Source organism: Lucilia sericata, unplaced genomic scaffold (assembly GCF_015586225.1).
Source record: "Lucilia sericata isolate MDLA Ls3-8-SP2 unplaced genomic scaffold, ASM1558622v1 Contig000268F_arrow, whole genome shotgun sequence".
Lineage (NCBI taxonomy): Eukaryota > Metazoa > Arthropoda > Insecta > Diptera > Calliphoridae > Lucilia > Lucilia sericata.
In genome coordinates, this window is record NW_023994293.1 from 191,551 (window position 1) to 213,895 (window position 22,345).

The window sequence follows — 22,345 nt, forward strand, 5'->3', positions numbered from 1 at the left end:
TAGTTGTAGTAACTTATGACAAATTATAGCACTTAAAAATACACGAGGACAATTAAAAAGAGTCCTAGTTTCTTCGCTTTATCATTTGCTAAAGGGATAATTAGGAATATTAACCCTTTCATGGTTATAATGAACTAAACTATAGACTAGACTAAAGACTAGGCCATAAACTAGACTATAGACTGGCTATACTCTAGAATGCAGACTATAATGTAGGTTAGACTATAGACTAGCCTATACCCGCAAGGGTATCCTATGGATAGGATAACGGGATTTACAACCCCGCGGACCCTAGTATATCAAGGCCGGGCTCAGGGCTACTAAATTTATATAGTGGATTGGCCTTCAGATATGTTGACTAACTTAAAACATAGTCCAGATAGTCTATAGACTAGACTATTGTCCAGACTGTAGACTAGACTATAGTCCAGACTATAGACTAGACTATAGTTCAGACTATAGACTAGACTATAGTTCAGACTATAGACTAGACTGGCCTTCAGATATGTTGATTAACTGAAAACATAGTCTAGACTATAGAGTAGACTACAGTCCAGACTATAGACTAGACTATATTACAGACTATAGGCTAGACTTTAGTCCAGACTATAGACTGAACTATAAACCAGGCTATAGATTAGACTATAGTCCAGACTATTGATTAGACTATAGTCAAGACTATAGATTAGACTATAGTCCAGACTATAGATTAGACTATAGTCCAGACTATAGATTAGACTATAGTTTAGACTATAGTCCAGACTGTAGACTAGATTATAGTCCAGACTATAGCTTAGTCTATAGACCAGACTGTAGTCCAGACTACAAACTAGAATATAGTCTAGTCTATAGTCCAGACTATAGTTCAGACTATAAACTAGACTATAGTCTAGTCTAGTCTATAGTCCAGACTATAGACTAGATTATAGTCCAGACTATAGACTAGACTATAGTCCAAACTATTGTATTATAGACTTCACTATAGACTAGACTACAGTCCACACTATAGACTAGACTATAGTCCACACTATAGACTAGACTATAGTCCACACTATAGACTATACTATAGTCCACACTATGGACTAGACTATAGTCCACACTGGACTACACTATAGTATACACTATGGACTACACTATAATCCACCCTATCGACTAGACTATAGTACAGACTATAGACTAGACTATAGTCCAGACTGTAGACTAGACTATAGTCCAGAATATAGACTAGACTAAAGACCAGACTATAGACTAGACTAAAGTCTAGACTATAGACTAGACTATAGTCCAGACTATAGACTAGACTAAAGTCCAGACTATAGAATAGACTATAGTCCAGACTATAGACTATAGAATAGCCTACAGTCCAGACTATAGAATAGACTATAGAATAGACTATAGTCCAGACTATAGAATACTACAGTCCAGACTATAGAATAGACTGCAGTCCAGACTATAGTCCAGACTATATAATAGATTATAGTCCATACTATAATAGATTATAGTCCAGACTATAGTTCAGACTGTAGACTAGAATCTAGTAGACTAGAATCTAGACTATAAACTAGAATATATATATCAGTCTGCGTTTGTAACATTTAGTTTCAGGTTTTGTTAAGTTGGTCGCATTAAGCATAAATATGTTCTAAAATTGCACTGTTTAACTAGTACAAGTTTTATAAACAGCTCATACGTTATAACGTAAGTGACGACGTAAAAAACTCTCTCACTCTTTAACGCTCTCTGCATAAGCCAAAGTTAACCAGTCTTTTACTCTCTTTTCTCCGGCACACATATGATTTTAAAGTTTTATTAACTCTTTTTCTGAGCTGCTTTTTGTCTTCAATTGTGGCTTTTGGCTGTGGTTTTTGTTATTGTTTTTAGCTGGTTTTTATTATTGTTGTTGTTCAAGACATTTGGTCTTTTAGCTTTTGGTTGTAAACCACCTTGAGTTTAGTCTGTCGTGATACGCGTTTATGAGACGTGGTACTAGTTTAACTAACGGTTGGTAGTAGAGCGTTTCGAAAAAATAAAGATTTTTTTGTATGAATTGTTTGATTTTTTGGGGAGACAACTTAACAGTTGGTGACAAACGTGCGTTTTTTTTTTCTGTTAAATAAAAAAAAGTGTGTGTGTTTTTTGAATTATAGGAAAATTTGAAAAGAAAAGATATGAAATGAAAAAATTTAAAACAAAAGAAACGTTTTAATATTTAAAAGCCTTAATAATAAATACAATGTTTACTGCTTATGATTTTGTGTGTTGATAGTATTTTATTAACAAAATATTTATATAAAAAAAAGAGAAAAAATATTTTTGTTGAAATTTAATTAAAATGCAAACAACGTTTATTTGCATTTTTCTTTAGTAGACGTAACACCAACGCGTTTTCTATATAAATAAAAATTGGAAATTAAATGGAATTGTTATTGGAATTGAAATACAATACAAAAAACCCTTAATAAGCTGAAAAAAAATATTTAATATTTTTTTATATACAAAAAAAAAAATTTAAAGAAAATAGCTTTTACTTTATTTAAAAGTTTGACTATATTATAACGCAATATGTTTTAAAAAAATTTTAATTAATTTAGTTTTTTTGTTGTTGTTATGGCAGCTTTAAGTGTTTTAATTAAGCTTTTATTAGTTATTTTAAAATAATGAATATTTTATTAAACAAATGCATTCTTGCATTCAAGCGTGTAATAACAAATATTGTGCAAATTTGCCAATATTGAAATAATTATTAAAAACTAATAACAAACAAAAGTTAATAATTCGATTTTTTTTGTATGCAACGTTTGTGTCTTAAGTCTTTTGTTTTAGATTGTTAAAGTTTTTAGAAAGGAATTATTACTTAATGAACTAATTTAATTACTCAAAATGTTTATAATTATAATAAATTAATATGAAAAAACAACTATATAAACAAATAATTATGAAAATTATAACTCAATAATTGAAAATAAATGCAAATCTTGGCAAAAAAAAAACCAAACAATTTAAAAAGTGTTTTGCAATACTTTTAAACAAATAACTTAAAGTTTTATAATATAAATAAATTAATATGTTGCGTTTTGCAAATGGTGTAGAGTACACCATTTGAATTCTAAATAAATAAACAAAAGTATTTTTGAATACGCGAGCAAACATGGTTTCAAGAAAGTGTTTACTGTTTTAAAACTTTTATTTTTTTAAACAAATATTTCGTCGAAATTTAAAAAGTTAATTTCAAATAAGATTTTAAACGAAACAATGAATTTTAAAGTGATTTTAAAAGAAATTTTTAATTTTTCAAATGGTATTCGAAAGTAAAATTAAAAATCTAGTAAAAACGTAAAATTTTTAAATAATTTTAAAATTTCGATGAATTTTGTTTTGATATCTATGACTTTTATTAAAACATTTTCTTTTCATATATTAAATGAAATCTTGTGAAAAGTTCAGTTGTCTTTTGTTGTTATGTTTGTCATATTTAATTGTTACTTTATATCATTATAACTTCCCCAAATTTGTCTCTAAATTTGTGGTTATCATTGACACCTTTTTAAATTTAGTTTATTGTTTTGTAATTAACCCAAATTACAATTTTAGGGTGTCTTCTTTTTAATAGCTCGGCAATTAAAAAGTTTATAGCCATGATTAAAAAAACATCGTTTAACAATTAAAAATTTGTCAAATTTACATAAAAAGTTTAAATGTAAAGAAAAATAGAGTCTAGTGTATGGTATTGGCTGTAATGTAGTCCTTGGTTTGAATATAGCATGTAATACAGTCTAGTTCATAGTCTTTTCCATAGTTTAGTCCATAGTCTAGTGTATTGTCTAGTCTATAGTCTAGTCTACATTCCGTAATCTATTCTGTAGCCTTTAGTCTAGTGTGTAGTCTTTAGTGTACAGTCTAGTCTATAGTCTCTCATAGTCTAGTCTGTAGTCAAGTCTATAGTCTGGTCTATCGTCTAGTCTATAGTCTAGTCTATAGTTTAGTCGAAAATATAGTCTACAGTTCAGTTCTAGTTCAGTTCTAGTTCAGTTCTAGTTCAGTTCTAGTTCAGTTCTAGTTCAGTTCTAGTTCAGTTCTAGTTCAGTTCTAGTTCAGTTCTAGTTCAGTTCTAGTTCAGTTCTAGTTCAGTTCTAGTTCAGTTCTAGTTCAGTTCTAGTTCAGTTCTAGTTCAGTTCTCTTCAGTTCTAGTTCAGTTCTAGTTCAGTTCTAGTTCAGTTCTAGTTCAGTTCTAGTTCAGTTCTAGTTCAGTTCTAGTTCAGTTCTAGTTCAGTTCTAGTTCAGTTCTAGTTCAGTTCTAGTTCAGTTCTAGTTCAGTTCTAGTTCAGTTCTAGTTCAGTTCTAGTTCAGTTCTAGTTCAGTTCTAGTTCAGTTCTAGTTCAGTTCTAGTTCAGTTCTAGTTCAGTTCTAGTTCAGTTCTAGTTCAGTTCTAGTTCAGTTCTAGTTCAGTTCTAGTTCAGTTCTAGTTCAGTTCTAGTTCAGTTCTAGTTCAGTTCTAGTTCAGTTCTAGTTCAGTTCTAGTTCAGTTCTAGTTCAGTTCTAGTTCAGTTCTAGTTCAGTTCAAGTTCAGTTCTAGTTCAGTTCTAGTTCAGTTCTAGTTCAGTTCTAGTTCAGTTCTAGTTCAGTTCTAGTTCAGTTCTAGTTCAGTTCTAGTTCAGTTCTAGTTCAGTTCTTTCAGTTCTAGTTCAGTTCTAGTTCAGTTCTAGTTCAGTTTAGTTCAGTTCTAGTTCAGTTCTAGTTCTAGTTCAGTTCTAGTTCAGTTCTAGTTCAGTTCTAGTTCAGTTCTAGTTCAGTTCTAGTTCAGTTCTAGTTCAGTTCTAGTTCAGTTCTAGTTCAGTTCTAGTTCAGTTCTAGTTCAGTTCTAGTTCAGTTCTAGTCAGTTCTAGTTCAGTTCTAGTTCAGTTCTAGTTCAGTTCTAGTCAGTTCTAGTTCAGTTCTAGTTCAGTTCTAGTTCAGTTCTAGTTCAGTTCTAGTTCAGTTCTAGTTCAGTTCTAGTTCAGTTCTAGTTCAGTTCTAGTTCAGTTCTAGTTCAGTTCTAGTTCAGTTCTAGTTCAGTTCTAGTTCAGTTCTAGTTCAGTTCTAGTTCAGTTCTAGTTCAGTTCTAGTTCAGTTCTAGTTCAGTTCTAGTTCAGTTCTAGTTCAGTTCTAGTTCAGTTCTAGTTCAGTTCTAGTTCAGTCTAGTTCAGTTCTAGTTCAGTTCTAGTTCAGTTCTAGTTCAGTCTAGTTCAGTTCTAGTTCAGTTCTAGTTCAGTTCTAGTTCAGTTCTAGTTCAGTTCTAGTTCAGTTCTAGTTCAGTTCTAGTTCAGTTCTAGTTCAGTTCTAGTTCAGTTCTAGTTCAGTTCTAGTTCAGTCTAGTTCAGTTTAGTCAGTTCTAGTTCAGTTCTAGTTCAGTTCTAGTTCAGTTCTAGTTCAGTTCTAGTTCTTCTAGTTCCGTTCTAGTTCTAGTTCAGTTCTAGTTCAGTTCTAGTTCAGTTCTAGTTCAGTTCTAGTTCAGTTCTAGTTCAGTTCTAGTTCAGTTCTAGTTCAGTTCTAGTTCAGTTCTAGTTCAGTTCTAGTTCAGTTCTAGTTCAGTTCTAGTTCAGTTCTAGTTCAGTTCTAGTTCAGTTCTAGTTCAGTTCTAGTTCAGTTCTAGTTCAGTTCTAGTTTAGTTCTAGTTCAGTTCTAGTTCAGTTCTAGTTCAGTTCTAGTTCAGTTCTAGTTCTGTTCTAGTTCTGTTCTAGTTCTGTTCTAGTTCTGTTCTAATTCTGTTCTAGTTCTGTTCTAGTTCTGTTCTAGTTCTGTTCTAGTTATGTTCTAGTTCTGTTCTAGTTATGTTCTAGTTCTGTTTTAGTTCTGTTCTAGTTCTGTTCTAGTTCTGTTCTAGTTTTGTTCTAGTTTTGTTCTAGTTCTGTTCAAGTTCTGTTCTAGTTCTGTTCTAGTTCAGTTCTAGTTCAGTTCGTTTAGTTCGTTTCCAATTCAGCCTTTAAATAATCTTTTATTTCTATTATCTTTAAACTTTTTTAATGGGGCGGGGTTTATGATATTATGAATTAAGTTAGAATACATTAATTTAATTTTTATCTATTTCAAATGTGTTTGCAAACATTATAGTTGTCTTTATATGGCCATGCTTTTTTCTGTTCAGACTAGTTTTGCAATATTGTTTTTTTGTCTTAACTATAGAATGTGTTTTTTTATAATGAACCAATAACTTTTAAATTGATTTCGATTTATTATATTTGTTGCAGAAACCTTGCTTTTGCTTAACGAACAATCTCTTGTTAATGAAAAATAAGCAGGCGGCAAAGATTAAAACAAGTTCGTGTCTTAAATCTTTTGTTTATTTACTAGAAGCAGCATTAACATTAAATATTTAATGACAAATATATATATGTTTTTTGCGGCGAATATATATTTAATAACACAATTTAAGTTGGTATATAAAAAGAAAACTTTATAAAACAAGAAAAATATATAAAGAAAATAATAACAACAAAACAAATGACCTTTAAGATATTAAACGCGCTTTAAGTGGCAAACAAGTGGAAACAACACGAATTAAAAAACATTACACAAAAAAAAAAATTTAAGAAATAAATAACCAATAACTAAAAGCTTTAAGAAGAAAAAAAAATTAAACAATTATTTTGAAAAGTTGAAAAAAATTTTGAAAACTATTAAAATGTTATAAATGCCAATAAGCAATAACAGCAACAACAAAAAACAACTTAGAAAATTTAAAAAAATGAATGGTTGGCTATAAACAAATTAAAATAAAGAAAAAAATCAAGGTGATTTACAAATACAAGATTTTAAAAATAATAAAAAACAAATCTAAATAAAACAAGAAAACAATTAAATTTAGAAAAATTGTGAATTATTAATCATAAAATTTAAAAAACCGTTATATTGTTTACAAAAAAATATTTTAAACCGAATAATAATTTAAAAAATGTTCTATTTTAATTACAGCTAAACAATTTTTAAATTTTAAAACAAAAGACATGTTTTTTATATAAAACTGGTTAATTTTTTTATTTAAATTTAATATTTTTATTTTTGTATAATTTTGAAAAAAAAACCTTAAAAAAACTAAAACTTGTCTTTTGTTTATACAACAAAAAAATTAAAAAAAAAAAACAATTTTTGTTTTAAAATTTCAACCAAATCAACATCATAATACCGGCTTTATAAAAAAACCTACAGCAATAATAAAACCAACAACAAACAGCCAGACAACATCAACACAACGACAACAATTTTAGTTGTGGATATTTTAAAATGTTCAACATGTTTAAGGCGGCAGTTAAAATGCTGCCCATGTTGCTGCTACTGCTGTTAAAGCTGACGATGATGAGCAATTACGTTAACGCACAAGGTGAGTAGCTTTTTTACACTTGTCTTTTATTCGTCTTCTTCTTATTATTTTTGGGAAAAAACACAAAAGCATTATGAAATTGATATTATAGCTAAAATCTTTAGTCATTGATAAAAGAATCATTTTTAAGAGAAAAAACATTGTAATAAATTCTTTTAAATATTCTAAGGAGTCCCCCGTATTATTTTTTCTGTTTAAGCTTAAAGTTATGTAAAAGTTTTGATTTAACAAAAGTGATATTTTTTCTTTTGTTTTTGTGAATGTTAAAGTCATCAACCTTATTTACGTTATTTATTTTGTCATAAGCAAATAACTAAAGAAAAATATAAAAAAAAAATATTTTTCATCCTTTAATGTTATATCACTCTTGGGGACAGAAGTTAAATACGTGAATATATTACGAAATGGTTAAGGGGAAGGAAAGCTAAGTAAAGTTAAAAAGCTAAAAATAAATAGTGAATGGGGTTTTAGTTCAGTTCTAGTTAAGTTTTAGTTCAGTTCTAGTCAGTTCTAGTTCAGTTCTAGTTCAGTTCTAGTTCAGTTCTAGTTCAGTTCTAGTTCAGTTCTAGTTCAGTTCTAGTTCAGTTCTAGTTCAGTTCTAGTTCAGTTCTAGTTCAGTTCTAGTTCAGTTCTAGTTCAGTTCTAGTTCAGTTCTAGTTCAGTTCTAGTTCAGTTCTAGTTCAGTTCTAGTTCAGTTCTAGTTCAGTTCTAGTTCAGTTAGTTCAGTTCTAGTTCAGTTCGTTCAGTTCTAGTTCTAGTTCAGTTTAGTTTAGTTCTAGTTCAGTTCTAGTTCAGTTCTAGTTCAGTTCTAGTTCAGTTCTAGTTCAGTTCTAGTTCAGTTCTAGTTCAGTCAGTTCAGTTCAGTTCTAGTTCAGTTCTAGTTCAGTTCTAGTTCAGTTCTAGTTCAGTTCTAGTTCAGTTCTAGTTCAGTTCTAGTTCAGTTCTAGTTCAGTTCTAGTTCAGTTCTAGTTCAGTTCTAGTTCAGTTCTAGTTCAGTTCTAGTTCAGTTTAGTTCAGTTCTAGTTCAGTTCTAGTTCAGTTCTAGTTCAGTTCTAGTTCAGTTCTAGTTCAGTTCTAGTTCAGTTCTAGTTCAGTTCTAGTTCAGTTCTAGTTTCAGTTCTAGTTCAGTTCTAGTTCAGTTCTAGTTTCAGTTCTAGTTCAGTTCTTAGTTTCCTTCTAGTTCAGTTCTAGTCAGTCTAGTTCAGTCTAGTTCAGTTCTAGTTCAGTTCTAGTTCAGTCTGTCAAGTTCTAGTTCAGTTCTAGTTCAGTTCTAGTTCAGTTCTAGTTCAGTTCTAGTTCAGTTCTAAGTTCATTTCTAGTTCAGTTCTAGTTAAGTTCTAGTAGCTTCTTTCCAGTTCTAGTTCAGTTCTAGTTCAGTTCTAGTTCAGTTCTAGTTCAGTTCTAGTTCAGTTCTAGTTCAGTTCTAGTTCAGTTCTAGTTCAGTTCTAGTTCAGTCTAGTTCAGTTCTAGTTCGTTCTAGTTCAGTTCTAGTTCAGTTCTAGTTCAGTTCTAGTTCAGTTCTAGTTCAGTTGTCTAGTTCAGTTCAGTTGTCAGTTCTAGTTCAGTTCTAGTTCAGTTCTAGTTCAGTTCTAGTTCAGTTCTAGTTAGTTCTAGTTCAGTTCTAGTTCAGTTCTAGTTCAGTTCTAGTTCAGTTCTAGTTCAGTTCTAGTTCAGTTTAGTTCAGTTCTAGTTCAGTTCTAGTTCAGTTCTAGTTCTAGTTCAGTTCGAGTTCAGTTCTAGTTCAGTTCTAGTTCAGTTCTAGTCAGTTCTAGTTCAGTTCTAGTTCAGTTCTAGTATCAGTTCTAGTTCAGTTCTAGTTCAGTTCTAGTCAGTTCTAGTTCAGTTCTAGTTCAGTTCTAGTTCAGTTCTAGTTCAGTTCTAGTTCAGTTCTAGTTCAGTTCTAGTTCAGTTCTAGTTCAGTTCTAGTTCAGTTCTAGTTCAGTTCTAGTTCAGTTCTAGTTCAGTTCTAGTTCAGTTCTAGTTCAAGTTCAGTTCAGTTCTAGTTCAGTTCTAGTTCAGTTCTAGTTCAGTTCTAGTTCAGTTCTAGTTCAGTTCTAGTTCAGTTTCTAGTTCAGTTCTAGTTCAGTCTAGTTCAGTTCTAGTTCAGTTCTAGTCAGTTCTAGTTCAGTTCTAGTTCAGTTCTAGTTCAGTTCTAGTTTCAGTTCTAGTTCAGTTCTAGTTCAGTTCTAGTTCAGTTCTAGTTCAGTTCTAGTTCAGTTCTAGTTCAGTTCTAGTTCAGTTCTAGTTCAGTTCTAGTTCAGTTCTAGTTCAGTTCTAGTTTCTAGTTCTAGTTCTAGTTCATGTTTATTTCAGTTCTAGTTCAGTTCTAGTTCAGTTCTAGTTCAGTTCTAGTTCAGTTCTAGTTCAGTTCTAGTTCAGTTCTAGTTCAGTTTCAGTTCAGTTCTAGTTCAGTTCTAGTTCAGTTGTAGTTCAGTCTCGTAGTTCTAGTTCAAGTTCTAGTTTCAGTTCTAGTTTCAGTTCTAGTTCAGTTCTAGTTCAGTTTCTAGTTCATTTCTAGCTCAGTTCTAGTTCAAGTTCTAGCTTCAGTTTCTAGTTTGTTTAGTTCAGTTCTAGTTCAGTTCTAGGTTCAGTTCAGTAGTTCAGTTCTAGTTCAGTTTAGTTCAGTTCTAGTTCAGTTCTAGTTTCAATTCTAGTTCAGTTCTAGTTTCAGTTCTAGTTCAGTTCTAGTTTCGGTTCTAGTTTCAGTTCTAGTTTCAGTTCTAGTTCAGTTCTAGTGTCAGTTCAAGTTCAGTTCTAGTTCTATATCTACTTCAGTTCTACTTCAGTTCTCGTTCGGTTTCTCCTATGGATTTAACACACTTTGCGCTTTAAATTAACCAAATAACTTGTAATATTTTAAACTTCATTAAAATTCCTAAAAGTAGACAAAATCAACTCCTTTTTTAAGAAAAAATTTAAACAACTACTTGACATTTGCAAAATAAAATAACTAACTAAAACAAAGTGCACAAAAAGTGTGCCTTTGTTAGCTTCTCCTTATTGATTAAAATCTTAAAGTGTAATAATTATAAGGCAACATAAAAACAACAACAATAAAATTACAAAAACCACAACCACTACCAAGTCCAACTAGCACCATTAAAATCAACTAAATAAATCCATGGAAAACGTCTCTAAGGTAAACCGCTAGTTAACAAGCGGTTTACTACTGGTTTTCAAAATATTGTGTTTTTCTAACTTATGCCAAGTTGTCTTCTCTCGTTCTTTTTAAACAAGTCCGCGAATTCTTCTTCTTTTCGCTTGAGCTTCTAAACTGTCAAAGTTATTTGTTTGTTTATTTTTCTAGGTTTTTTTTATGAATTTGTTTACAAAACAATAGGGTTTCTATTACTTATTACAGCAACAACTGGTTGTGGTAAAATAATTGTAAACAAAACACAGAAATAGAGATGGTTATTGTCCGTCTGTCCAACCGTTTGTCTTTGTGTCCATTGGCTTTGAGTTTTGTTTGATTTGACTTTTCTATGCTTGTTATATTTTTTTAACTGGCAGGCGCTTTTTGAGGTTTTCAACTCTATTTGTTTGGTTTTTGTTTATTTTTTATTTTGGTGTTTGTTTGTGTACTGTGTTCCAACATCATGTATTATTTTTGGTTTATTTTCTTTCACCATTTTTTTTTCAACAAAATGTCAGTTTGTTGTGTTGTTTATTTGTAAAATTATTTGTTTTTTTTTTCTTGCAATTTTGTCTGTATCTTTCTTTAAAGTTATTTATGGCACAAGCTTGCCATGAGCAAATAATTGTACAGGGCAGTAGTTTTAGACAAACGTACTCTGTACATTGCTGTAGCACAAAGTTGTTAAACATAATAATAACAAGTAAGAGTGTTATATTCGGCTGTGCCGAATCTCATATACCCACCATCAAACCGTATGCCGTAAAAGGAATGCTCCCCTATAAACATCAGCGTGATATTTGGAATATGGCTTAAGTCAATTATGGCCAGAGCTCTTTTGAACTACCAAAATATTAATTAAAAAAAAAAAACAAATATTTTATTTCAATTCTTAAACCGTGAGCGTCAATTATGAACCGATAATCATAAAATTTTGTACATAGATTATGTATAGGACTTGTTTATGCAAAATTTCAGCGCTATACTCGTATTTTAAATAAGGAACACTCGTAGTTATTAAAGAAAACTCTTTCCTGAAGGGAACCTTTTGTGTATTACCAACACATTCCGCATGAAATTCGGAGCGAATTTTATAACCGTATTTCATAACTCATATTTTTAAGCCAGTAATGATCGTTTAAGTAATTTTCTGAAAATTAAATTATGGACCGATCCTCCCTAAATTTGGTGGAGAGATTTTGGCAAGCATTACACTTATGTGCGTCAATTTTCGTCACATTCATATTTTTAAGCCAGTAATGAGCATTGTAGTTATTTGCAGAGGGAGACCTTATATGGGGGAAGGGTCATTTATGGGCCGATCCAAAAAAAAAATTGGTTCAGAGGTTTTGGCTCGTAAGAAACTTACGTGTGTAGCATTTCATCGTTTTACTCGTTTTTTTAAGACAGTAATGAGCGTTTAAGCTATTTTCTGAAGTGGACCCAATAGGGAGAGTAGGGCCAATTATGGACCTATCCACATAAAAGTTATTAAAAAGATTTTGGCTCTTGAGGAACTTAATTGTTTAAAATTTTATTGCTATATTCATATTTTTTAGCTAGTAATGATCGTTAAAGTCATTTTCAGAAGGGGACCTTATATGGGGGAAAGGGTCATTTATGGGCCGATCTTAAAAAAAATTCGTAGAGCGATTTTGGTTCGTAAGAAACTTACTTATACCGAATTTCATAGCTATACTCGCATTTTTGGACAGTAATGAGTGTTAAAGTAATTTTCTAAAGGGGACCTTATATGGGGGGTAGGGTCAATTATGGACCGATCCTCAAAAAAATTGGTCGGAAATTTTTGGCTCACATGAAACTTATTTATGTCGAATTTCATCGCTATACTTGCATTTTGGGGCCAGTAATGAGTGTTAAAGTAATTTTCAGAAGGGGACCTTATATGGGGGGTAGGGTCATTTATGGGCCGATCCTAAAAAAATAGGTTAAAAGGTTTTGGTTCGTAAGAAACTTACTTATACTGAATTTCATCGCTATACTCGAATTTTTAGGCTAGTAATGAGTGTTAAAGTCATTTTCTAAAGGAGACCTTATATGGGGGGTAGGGTCATTTATGGGCCGATCCTAAAAAAAAAATTGGTAGAGGGATTTTGGTTCGTAAGAAACATACTTATACCGAATTTCATTGCTATACTTGCATTTTGGGATCAGTAATGAGTGTTAAAATAATTTTCATAAGGGGACCTTATATGGGGGGTAGGGTCATTTATAGGCCGATCCTCAAAAAATTTGGTAGAAAGATTTTGGCTCACATTAGACTTTTTTATCTCGAATTTCATCGCTATACTTCTACTTATAAAACAGTTATGCCCGTTAAAGCTGTTTTTTGGAGGTCCACTTGTATGGGGGCTATCCGAAAAAGTGGACCGATATTGCCCATTTTCAATACCAAACAAACCTTAACAATAGAGAATATTCATGCAAAATTTCAACTGTCTAGCTCCTCTCATGTGGTCCCTATCGTGATTTCAACAGACAGACGGACGGACGGACGGACAGACGGACAGACGGACGGACATGGCTAGATCGTCTTAGAATTTAATAAGGACCCGGAATATATATACTTTTATGGGTCTATGACCAATATTTCGATGTGTTACAAACGGAATGACAAAATCAATATACCCCCCATCTTTTTTGATGGTGGGTATAAAAATCGTGAAATCTTTCTACACATATGAATGTATATTGTTGTTGTTGTATGTATATTTGGTTTATAGGTGGGGGTCTAAAATATTTACATCTTAATTATTAATATAGAAAATTACAAAAACTGCGTGTAGAGTTTTTAAATATGAAATTGAAGAATTGTTTGAAAATAAACAAAAGACTTATGACACGAGCTAAAATTAAAAAAAACTAAATTTTTACTGTTACATTAATAAAATCAAAGTAGTAAAAACTTGATTCGGGGTTCAGTGATTAAACTTTTAAACTTTGAAAAAAAAGTTTTTTTAGTTATATAGAATTGAATTTGAACTGAGCTAGAACTGAATTAAAACTGAACGAGAAATAAACAAGAACTAAACTAGAACTGAACTAGAACTGAACTAGAATTGAACTAGAACTGAACTAGAACTAAACTAGAACAGACTGAACTAGAACTGAACTAGAACTGAACTAGAACTGAACTAGAACTGAACTAGAACTGAACTGAACTAGAACTAGAACTGAACTAGAACTGAACTAGAACTGAACTAGAACTGAACGAGAACTGAACTAGAACTGAGACTAGAAAGAACTAGAACTAAAGAACTGAACTAGAACTGAACTAGAACTGAACTAGAACTGAACTAGAACTGAACTAGAACTGAACTAGAACTGAACTAGAACTGAACTAGAACTGAACTAGAACTGAACTAGAACTGAACTAGAACTAACTAGAACTGAACTAGAACTGAACTAGAACTGAACTAGAACTGAACTAGAACTGAACTAGAACTGAACTAGAACTAAACTAGAACTGACTAGAACTGAGACGAGAGATGGACTGAACTAGAACTGAACTAGAACTGAACTAGAACTGAACTAGAAACTGAACTAGAACTGAACTAGAACTAACAGAACTGAACTAGAACTGAACTAGGAACTGACTAGACTGAACTAGAACTGAACTAGAACTGAACTAGAACTGAACTAGAACTGAACTAGAACTGAACTAGAACTGAACTAGAACTGAACTAGAACTGAACTAGAACTGAACTAGAACTGAACTATAACTGAACTAGAACTGAACTAGAACTGAACTAGAACTGAAAACTAGAACTGAACTAGAACTGAACTAGAACTGAACTAGAACTGACTAGAACTGAACTAGAACTGACTAGAACTGAACTAGAACTGAACTAGAACTGAACTAGAACTGAACTAGAACTGAACTAGAACTGAACAGAACTGAACTAGAACTGAACTAGAACTGAACTAGAAGCTGAACTAGAACTGAAACTAGAACTGAACTAGAACTGAACTAGAACTGACTAGAACTGGACAGAACTGAACTAGAACTGAACTAGAACTGAACTAGAACTGAACTAGAACTGAACTAGAACTGAACTAAACTGAACTAGAACCTGAACTAGAACTGAACTAGAACTGAACTAGAACTGAACTAGAACTGAACTAGAACTGAACTAGAACTGAACTGAACTGAACTAGAACTGAACTAGAACTGAACTAGAATCTGAACTAGAACTGAACTAGAACTGAACTAGAACTGAACTAGAACTGAACTTAGAACTGAACTAGAACTGAACTAGAACTGAACTAGAACTGAACTAGAACTGAACTAGAACTGAACTAGAACTGAACTAGAACTGAACTAGAACTGAACTAGAACTGAACTAGAACTGAACTAGAACTGAACTAGAACTGAACTAGAACTGAACTAGAACTGAACTAGAACTGAACTAGAACTGAAACTAGAACTGAACTAGAACTGAACTAGAAACTGAACTAGAACTGAACTAGAAAACTGAACTAGAACTGAACTAGACTGAACTAGAACTGAACTAGAACTGAACTAGAACTGAACTAGAACTGAACTAGAACTGAACTAGAACTGAACTAGAACTGAACTAGAACGAACTAGAACTGACTAGAACTGAACTAGAACTGAACTAGAACTGAACTAGAACTGAACTAGAACTGAACTAGAACTGAACTAGAACTGAACTAGAACTGAACTAGAACTGAACTAGAACTGAACTAGAACTGAACTAGAACTGTAACTAGAACTGAACTAGAACTAGAACTGAACTAGAACTGGAACTAGAACATGAACTAGAACTGAACTAGAACTGAACTAGAACTGAACTAGAACTGAACTAGAACTGAACTAGAACTGAACTAGAACTGAACTAGAACTGAACTAGAACTGAACTAGAACTGACTAGAACTAGAACTAGAACGAACTAGAACTGAACTAGAACTGAACTAGAAAAAACTGAACTAGAACTGAACTAGAACTGAACTAGAACTGAACTAGAACTGAACTAGAACTGAACTAGAACTGAACTAGAACAACTGAACTAGAACTGAACTAGAACTGAACTAGAACTAGAACTGAACTAGAACTGAACTAGAACAGAACTAGAACTGAACTAGAACTGAACTAGAACTGAACTAGAACTGAACTAGAACTGAACTAGAACTGAACTAGAACTGAACTAGAACTGAACTAGAACTGAACTAGAACTGAACTAGAACTGAACTAGAACTGAACTAGAACTGAACTAGAACTGAACTAGAACTGAACTAGAACTGAACTAGAACTGAACTAGAACTGAACTAGAACTGAACTAGAACTGAACTAGAACTGAACTAGAACTGAACTAGAACTGAATTAGAACTGAACTAGAACTGAATTAGAACTGAACTAGAACTAAACTAAAGCAATAAAATTGAGAGCTATAATCGGCAATTGCTTATTTAAATTATATTATTTCTTTAAAATTATAGATAAATTTACTTGTTCGGTTTTCATCACTTCTTGTTTGAGTTTACTTTAAAGTTTGCAGCTTAAGTCTTTTGATTTTATCAATGTACATAATGTGGAATTAAACATTTTTTTCCTATAAGAAATAATTATTTCAAACAAAACTTGTTTCACTCATTAGCAATCAAATGTCTGTCTAATAGTTTTAGCATTTTACTATTTTAGCAAACATTTTTTTCTTCAAACTCGTAAAAATAATAAAAACAATAATGCAACAAAAACAAAAGTAAATTAAATTTAACAGCCTCATATATTTTCTAAAATAGCAGCAACAACTTTTAATCTATTTCAATATGGTTGCTGGCATCTAAAGTACTTTTGCTGTTGTTGTTATTGCTGCTGTTTTCAGACTTAATATGGTTTTTCTAGAGCATAACACAGTCTTAGATTTTAAAAAGTATCAAGTTGTAGTTTAGTTACGAATATCTATGAATGTATGTACATTTGTAGAGATAGATAGTCAGAAATGTTTGTAAGTTTGAAATGTAGTTTACGTGTGTTAAAAATAAATATCTAGTAGATTTGTAATAAAAATTGTAAATAAACAAATTTTCCAACAAGTTTTTCTAGTTTTTCAATGGTTTTTGCTGAGTTTAACAGTTGTATGTGTGTGTGTATTTTTTACGTTTCATATTTTAAACTCGTGCAAAATTTTAGTTGAAAACTATGGATTTTCATGTAAAGCTGGTAAACCGAAAACTATAACACTATTGATTTTTTGCCTCCAAGAAATACAGAAAAAATGGTAACAAGAAAATGTTATAAAAATTGTTGTTTGTATTTATGTTTTTCAATTAATGCAGTTAGACTGACGGACTAGCAGACTTACATAAGTTTAGACACCTGTTATGGTGAGTTTTTACTTTTAATTAAATAAAACAAAAGGAAGCTATAAGCTAAGGGTGTAAATTTGTGTTGTGAAGAAAAAATGTTCAAAATTTAAATATGCTCTATTTAATTTGTTTAAAACTTAATTATTGCTTACGGCCCATTACAGCTGATTTTTAACCAAATTAAAAAAAGAAAAGTTACTTGAACAGCAGGCTTCCTTTAGTTAAAATTTAAACCACAAAAAACGAACTATAGTGGGTTTGCATGTTGTTTATAATTTGCACAAAAAACTCTTCGTTTTCATATAAAATTTAGTATTTTTTTATTTTCACAAAAAGTACTCAGCCATTAAGTCTTTCATGAGCATCAGTGTGAAAATTGCTCAAAATAATCATGATCATTTGTTGTATTTTTTTCTTTAAAGAAAACTATTAATTTTTTGTAAATTTTTCCTGCTAACCAGACAATGCGTTTTATTATTTTTTCAACTTTTTTTAGATTTTTTTATGAAAACTTTCTGTGGCATTGAAAAAAAAAAAGAAAACTCCCAGTACGATTCATAATAATAATAGAGTCAAACAATGTCAAGTGAAATGTTAGACACAAACAAAAGAAAGTCTTTGTTGTTATTGTTGTTAATGAAACTAAAATTTGTGGTTAAAGAAAAGTTTTACACAAAAAAGGAAAATATTTAATATTTAAATAATTTAAAGAAATATTGACATTAGTACACAAATGAAAACGAATTTAATAGATTTCAAGCTTTTGATTTTAGTCTTTTAAAATCATAAAAAACCGTAGTTCAGTTCTAGTTCAGTTCTAGTTCAGTCTAGTTTCTAGTTCAGTTTCTAGTTCAGTTCTAGTTCAGTTCTAGTTCAGTTCTAGTTCAGTTCTAGTTCAGTTCTAGTTCAGTTCTAGTTCAGTTCTAGTTCAGTTCTAGTTCAGTTCTAGTTCAGTTTCTAGTTCAGTTCTAGTTCAGTTCTAGTTCAGTTCTAGTTCAGTTCTAGTTCAGTTCTAGTTCAGTTCTAGTTCAGTTCTAGTTCAGTTCTAGTTCAGTTCTAGTTCAGTTCTAGTTCAGTTCAAGTTCTAGCAGTTCTAGTTCAGTTCTAGATTCAGTTTCAGTTCAGTTTCTAGTTCAGTCTAGTCTAGTTAGTTCAGTTCTAGTTCAGTTCTAGTTCAGTTTCTAGTTCAGTTCTAGGTTCAGTTTCTAGTTCAGTTCTAGTTCAGTTTCAGTTCAGTTCTAGTTCAGTTCTAGTTCAGTTCTAGATCAGTTTCAAGTTCAAGTTCTTAGTTCAGTTCTAGTTCACGTTTCTAGTTCAGTTCTAGTTCAAGTTTCTAGTTCAGTCTTTTCTAGTTCAGTTTTCAGTTCAGTTTTCTAGTTCCGTTTCTAGTTCAGTTCTAGTTCAAGTTCTAGTTCCGTTCTATTAACCGTTCTAGATTCAGTTTCTAAGTTCAATTCTAGTTCAGTTCTAGTTCAGTTCTAGTTCAGTTCTAGTTCAGTTCTAGTTCATTTCTAGTCAGTTTCTCGTTCATTTCTAGTTCAGTCTAGTTCAGTTCTAGTTCAGTTCTAGTTCAGTTCTAGTTCAGTTCTAGTTCAGTTCTAGTTCAGTTCTAGTTCAGTTCTAGTTCAGTTCTAGTTCAGTTCTAGTTCAGTTCTAGTTCAGTTCTAGTTCAGTTTCTAGTTTCAGTTCTAGTTCAGTTCTAGTTCAGTTCTAGTTCAGTTCTAGTTCAGTTCTAGTTCAGTTCTAGTTCAGTTCTAGTTCAGTTCTAGTTCAGTTCTAGTTCAGTTCTAGTTCAGTTCTAGTTCAGTTCTAGTTCAGTTCTAGTTCAGTTCTAGTTCAGTTCTAGTTCAGTTCTAGTTCAGTTCTAGTTCAGTTTCTAGTTCAGTTCTAGTTCAGTTCTAGTTCAGTTCTAGTTCAGTTCTAGTTCATTCTAGTTCAGTTCTAGTTCAGTTCTAGTTCAGTTCTAGTTCAGTTCTAGTTCAGTTCTAGTTCAGTTCTAGTTCAGTTCTAGTTCAGTTCTAGTTCAGTTCTAGTTCAGTTCTAGTTCAGTTCTAGTTCAGTTCTAGTTCAGTTCTAGTTCAGTTCTAGTTCAGTTTAGTCAGTTCTAGTTCAGTTCTAGTTCAGTTTCTAGTTCAGTTCTAGTTCAGTTCTAGTTCAGTTCTAGTTCAGTTCTAGTTCAGTTCTAGTTCAGTTTCTAGTTCAGTTCTAGTTCAGTTCTAGTTCAGTTCTAGTTCAGTTCATGTTCAGTTCTAGTTCAGTTCTAGTTAGTTCTGTTCAGTTCTAGTTCAGTTCTAGTTCAGTTTCTAGTTCAGTTCTAGTTCAGTTCTAGTTCAGTTCTAGTTCAGTTCTTCAGTTCAGGTTCTAGTTCAGTTCTAGTTCAGTTCTAGTCAGTTTCTAGTTCAGTTCTAGTTCAGTTCTAGTTCAGTTCTAGTTCAGTTCTAGTTCAGTTCTAGTTCAGTTCTAGTTCAGTTCTAGTTCACAAGAATCAAAGTTTCACTAAAAGTCTGATAATTCACTATAAAATCCAATATTCACTAAAAAACGATATTTCACCAAAATGCGTTATTTCACTGAATATTGATATATAGTTTGAAATTGTAAATATTTAGAATTTATCTAGATCTGAACTGGCATTGAACTAGTACTGAACTCGATTTTTCTTATTAATTGATTGATATTGATTGATTTAGCCTTTGATATTCAAATAATAGCAGAAACAAAAGCATAACTGATTTGTCGTTGTTTAAGTTATTGACTATAATACAGCTATTAATGAATCAATTTTATTGATTTTTCAATATCAAGGTTCTTGAAACAATATACAAAATGCTGATACCTCATAAAGGTAGTGGAGTTTTATTGAGTTTTTTTTTTTAGAAGTTGTTGGCAATAATAGTGAAATCAGTTGGTATTTTGTTAAAATTTTTGTTCATTGAATTAAAATATATTTTTCAAAATTTAGTTTAAATTCCTTTAAAAAAGTATTTCTTAGCCAGTTTGGCTATCTGCTTTCTGTTAGCAGTTCCGCCTAAAAGATCATGTAGCAAAAAACCATTCGATTTATGTGACTCTGAAATGCTTAAACATGTTTAAATGTTAAAACTAAAACAAGTTTATTTCTAATTTTTTTAAGATAATATCCATAGCTGTAAAATGTGAATAGAATAAAAAATAAAAATACTTTTAATATCATTATAATTTTTATTTTTAATTATAAATAATTTCTAATTTAAATTATTTTTGCATTATACAAATTTATTACATTTGATTCACACAAATTAAATTTATATTGAACAAATTTTATATATTTAAAAACAAATTAATACATAAGTAAAATTATTTTATATTATTAAAAATAAAATATTGTATATCTGGTATAATAATAGCAAAATATTTTATATTTGAATATCATAAACTGAAATAAAAGTCTAACTTATTTTATTTGAATACAAAAAAATTTAATAAAAGTTTGAATAATTTTATTTATAAAATTTTTAAACGATTAGAATTATTCAAACAAAATACATTTAAATACAAAAAATTCAAATCAACTTTTAACTATTTTTATTTCAAGAAATTGTAAAGAAATACTTTTATTTATACAAGAAATATATAAATTAATGATAACACTATGCGACAAAAATAAATACCTGGGAAGTGATACTATAAGGTGGATTAGAGTAGAACAAGAATCTGTTGTTGAAATTTGCCAAACACCTCCAAAATCTTGAGATACGGATAAAAAACCAGTTTTACGTGCCTTTAAGCACTTATAAGTCTTTAACTTAGTTGAATCTTAACCGATTTCATTTAGAAAGAAGAAGCGGATGCCTTTATAATGACATATATAATGTTTAAGTAACCTGGAAAAATATGTGTGCATTTAATAGACAAAAATATTTTTGATTTTATTTTTGCACAATTTTCCACACACATTTTCCGATCACATTTTAATATTAAATTCTTTTAGAATATCTAATTAAATATTTGTATTTTTCTTGAAGAAATAAAAATATTTCAGGAAAGTTGATTTGAATATTAACTATTCAAAAAATTTTTGTTGAATAAAGAGAATTTCATTCATAACTTATTGAATAAAATATTATAACAATCCATTTGTACAATAAAAATAAAATTTAAAAATATTTATAGGTTTTTGTATTGAATAAAATAACTCTTATTTTATTTCAAATACTATGCAATTTACTTAATATAAAAAAAATATTTTTAAAATTGTTAAATACAATTTGTTTATATTTTCCTTCTATTAATTTATATAATATTTTTTAACTTTTTTACCAAATGTATAAATGGTAATTATTATCTTTTTTGAATTAGTATAAATTAAATTCAATATAATTAATTTCTTTCAAGTATACTAAATTTTAAAAATAATTAATTTTTAAAATATTTTGAATAAAATTATTCACACTTTACAGCTATGATAATATCTAGTATTATTATAAATTTTTATTTATTATAAATTTAAAAAGATATCTGTTAAACATTTTTATGAGTTTTTTGCGGCTGCTGTTGTTGCTGTTATAAAACCATAAACTTTGAATTGTCTAAAAACACGAGCACTCAAACTCTACAGCAACACATGGTTAACAATATATAAATTTATAATTAAATGAAGATTTTTTCCATTAGTCAGATATACATACATAGTGGTTGATGTTTTGAACCAAAAAAAAAAATTTAAATATTCAAACCGGAACTTTTCAAAAAGAAATTAGAGTTTTTGTTTTCCATACAAAAAATAAAAAAATGTTTGAAAATAAACGTACAACTTTAAAGTAGTTTTGTATGAAAATGAAAGTGAATGAAAGTAATATTACAACACTTTATGTGTGTTTTTTTATTTTACTCATTCATTTCTTTTAAACAATAAAAACTGAACTCTTTTGGCAGAGTTTGTTTTTTTGTTTAACATTGAAAAAAAATGTGTTGTATTTGTAAACATATGTTTAAAGTTTTGAAGTCATGTGTTGACTGGATTATGAAGTGAAGTTTTGGAAACTTTAAATGAAATTTATTATTTTTTTCACAAAAAAAAAAAAGAAAAGAAATTATAACACGTGAGGTTATTGTACAAAACATGTTAAAACTATTCCCCCTAGAAACCCTTGAACAGGTTGTAAATAACAAGTGATTTTTTATGTTTATTTTTTTTATCAAAAAAAAAAAAAAAAAAAACTTTGTTAATTGTTGTGTTAAATGTAAAGGTTGCTATTTTTGTTTAAAAAAAAGTCATAATGATGGCAACCAAGTGTGACGACTCTTAAAACTATTTTGACTGTTTTAAAACTGCAAAAAATATATTTTTCAAAAATATAAACAAATTAAGTTACTGTTAGATAATTTAGCCATTAGCATTAAAAAAACTTGTTAAAAACAATTAAGAAAATTTAAAATAAAACTTAATTATCAAAAATTAAAACAAAAATCCTCCTAAGATTATAAAAGCCAAGAAACCTCTTATCAAAAAACAAAAGACTTAA

General features: G+C 30.2%; 1 protein-coding gene across 3 annotated transcripts in view; it reads left to right on the forward strand.

Annotated features, from left to right (window-relative positions):
- Window positions 1-1,965: 1,965 nt before the first annotated feature.
- The window catches only part of LOC119602987 (mucin-5AC), a 77,238-nt gene continuing 56,858 nt past the window's right edge, over window positions 1,966-22,345 (forward strand). The window contains exons 1-2 of one of the 3 annotated variants that reach the window (XM_037954833.1): window positions 1,966-2,091; window positions 7,183-7,354. In XM_037954833.1, the coding sequence (XP_037810761.1) occupies window positions 7,258-7,354 (97 nt within the window). In that variant the 5' untranslated portion in view covers window positions 1,966-2,091; window positions 7,183-7,257. Of the gene's footprint in view, window positions 2,092-6,964; window positions 7,001-7,182; window positions 7,355-22,345 lie in introns of those variants that run through there. The other 2 variants (XM_037954834.1, XM_037954835.1) reach the window with 2 other exon arrangements.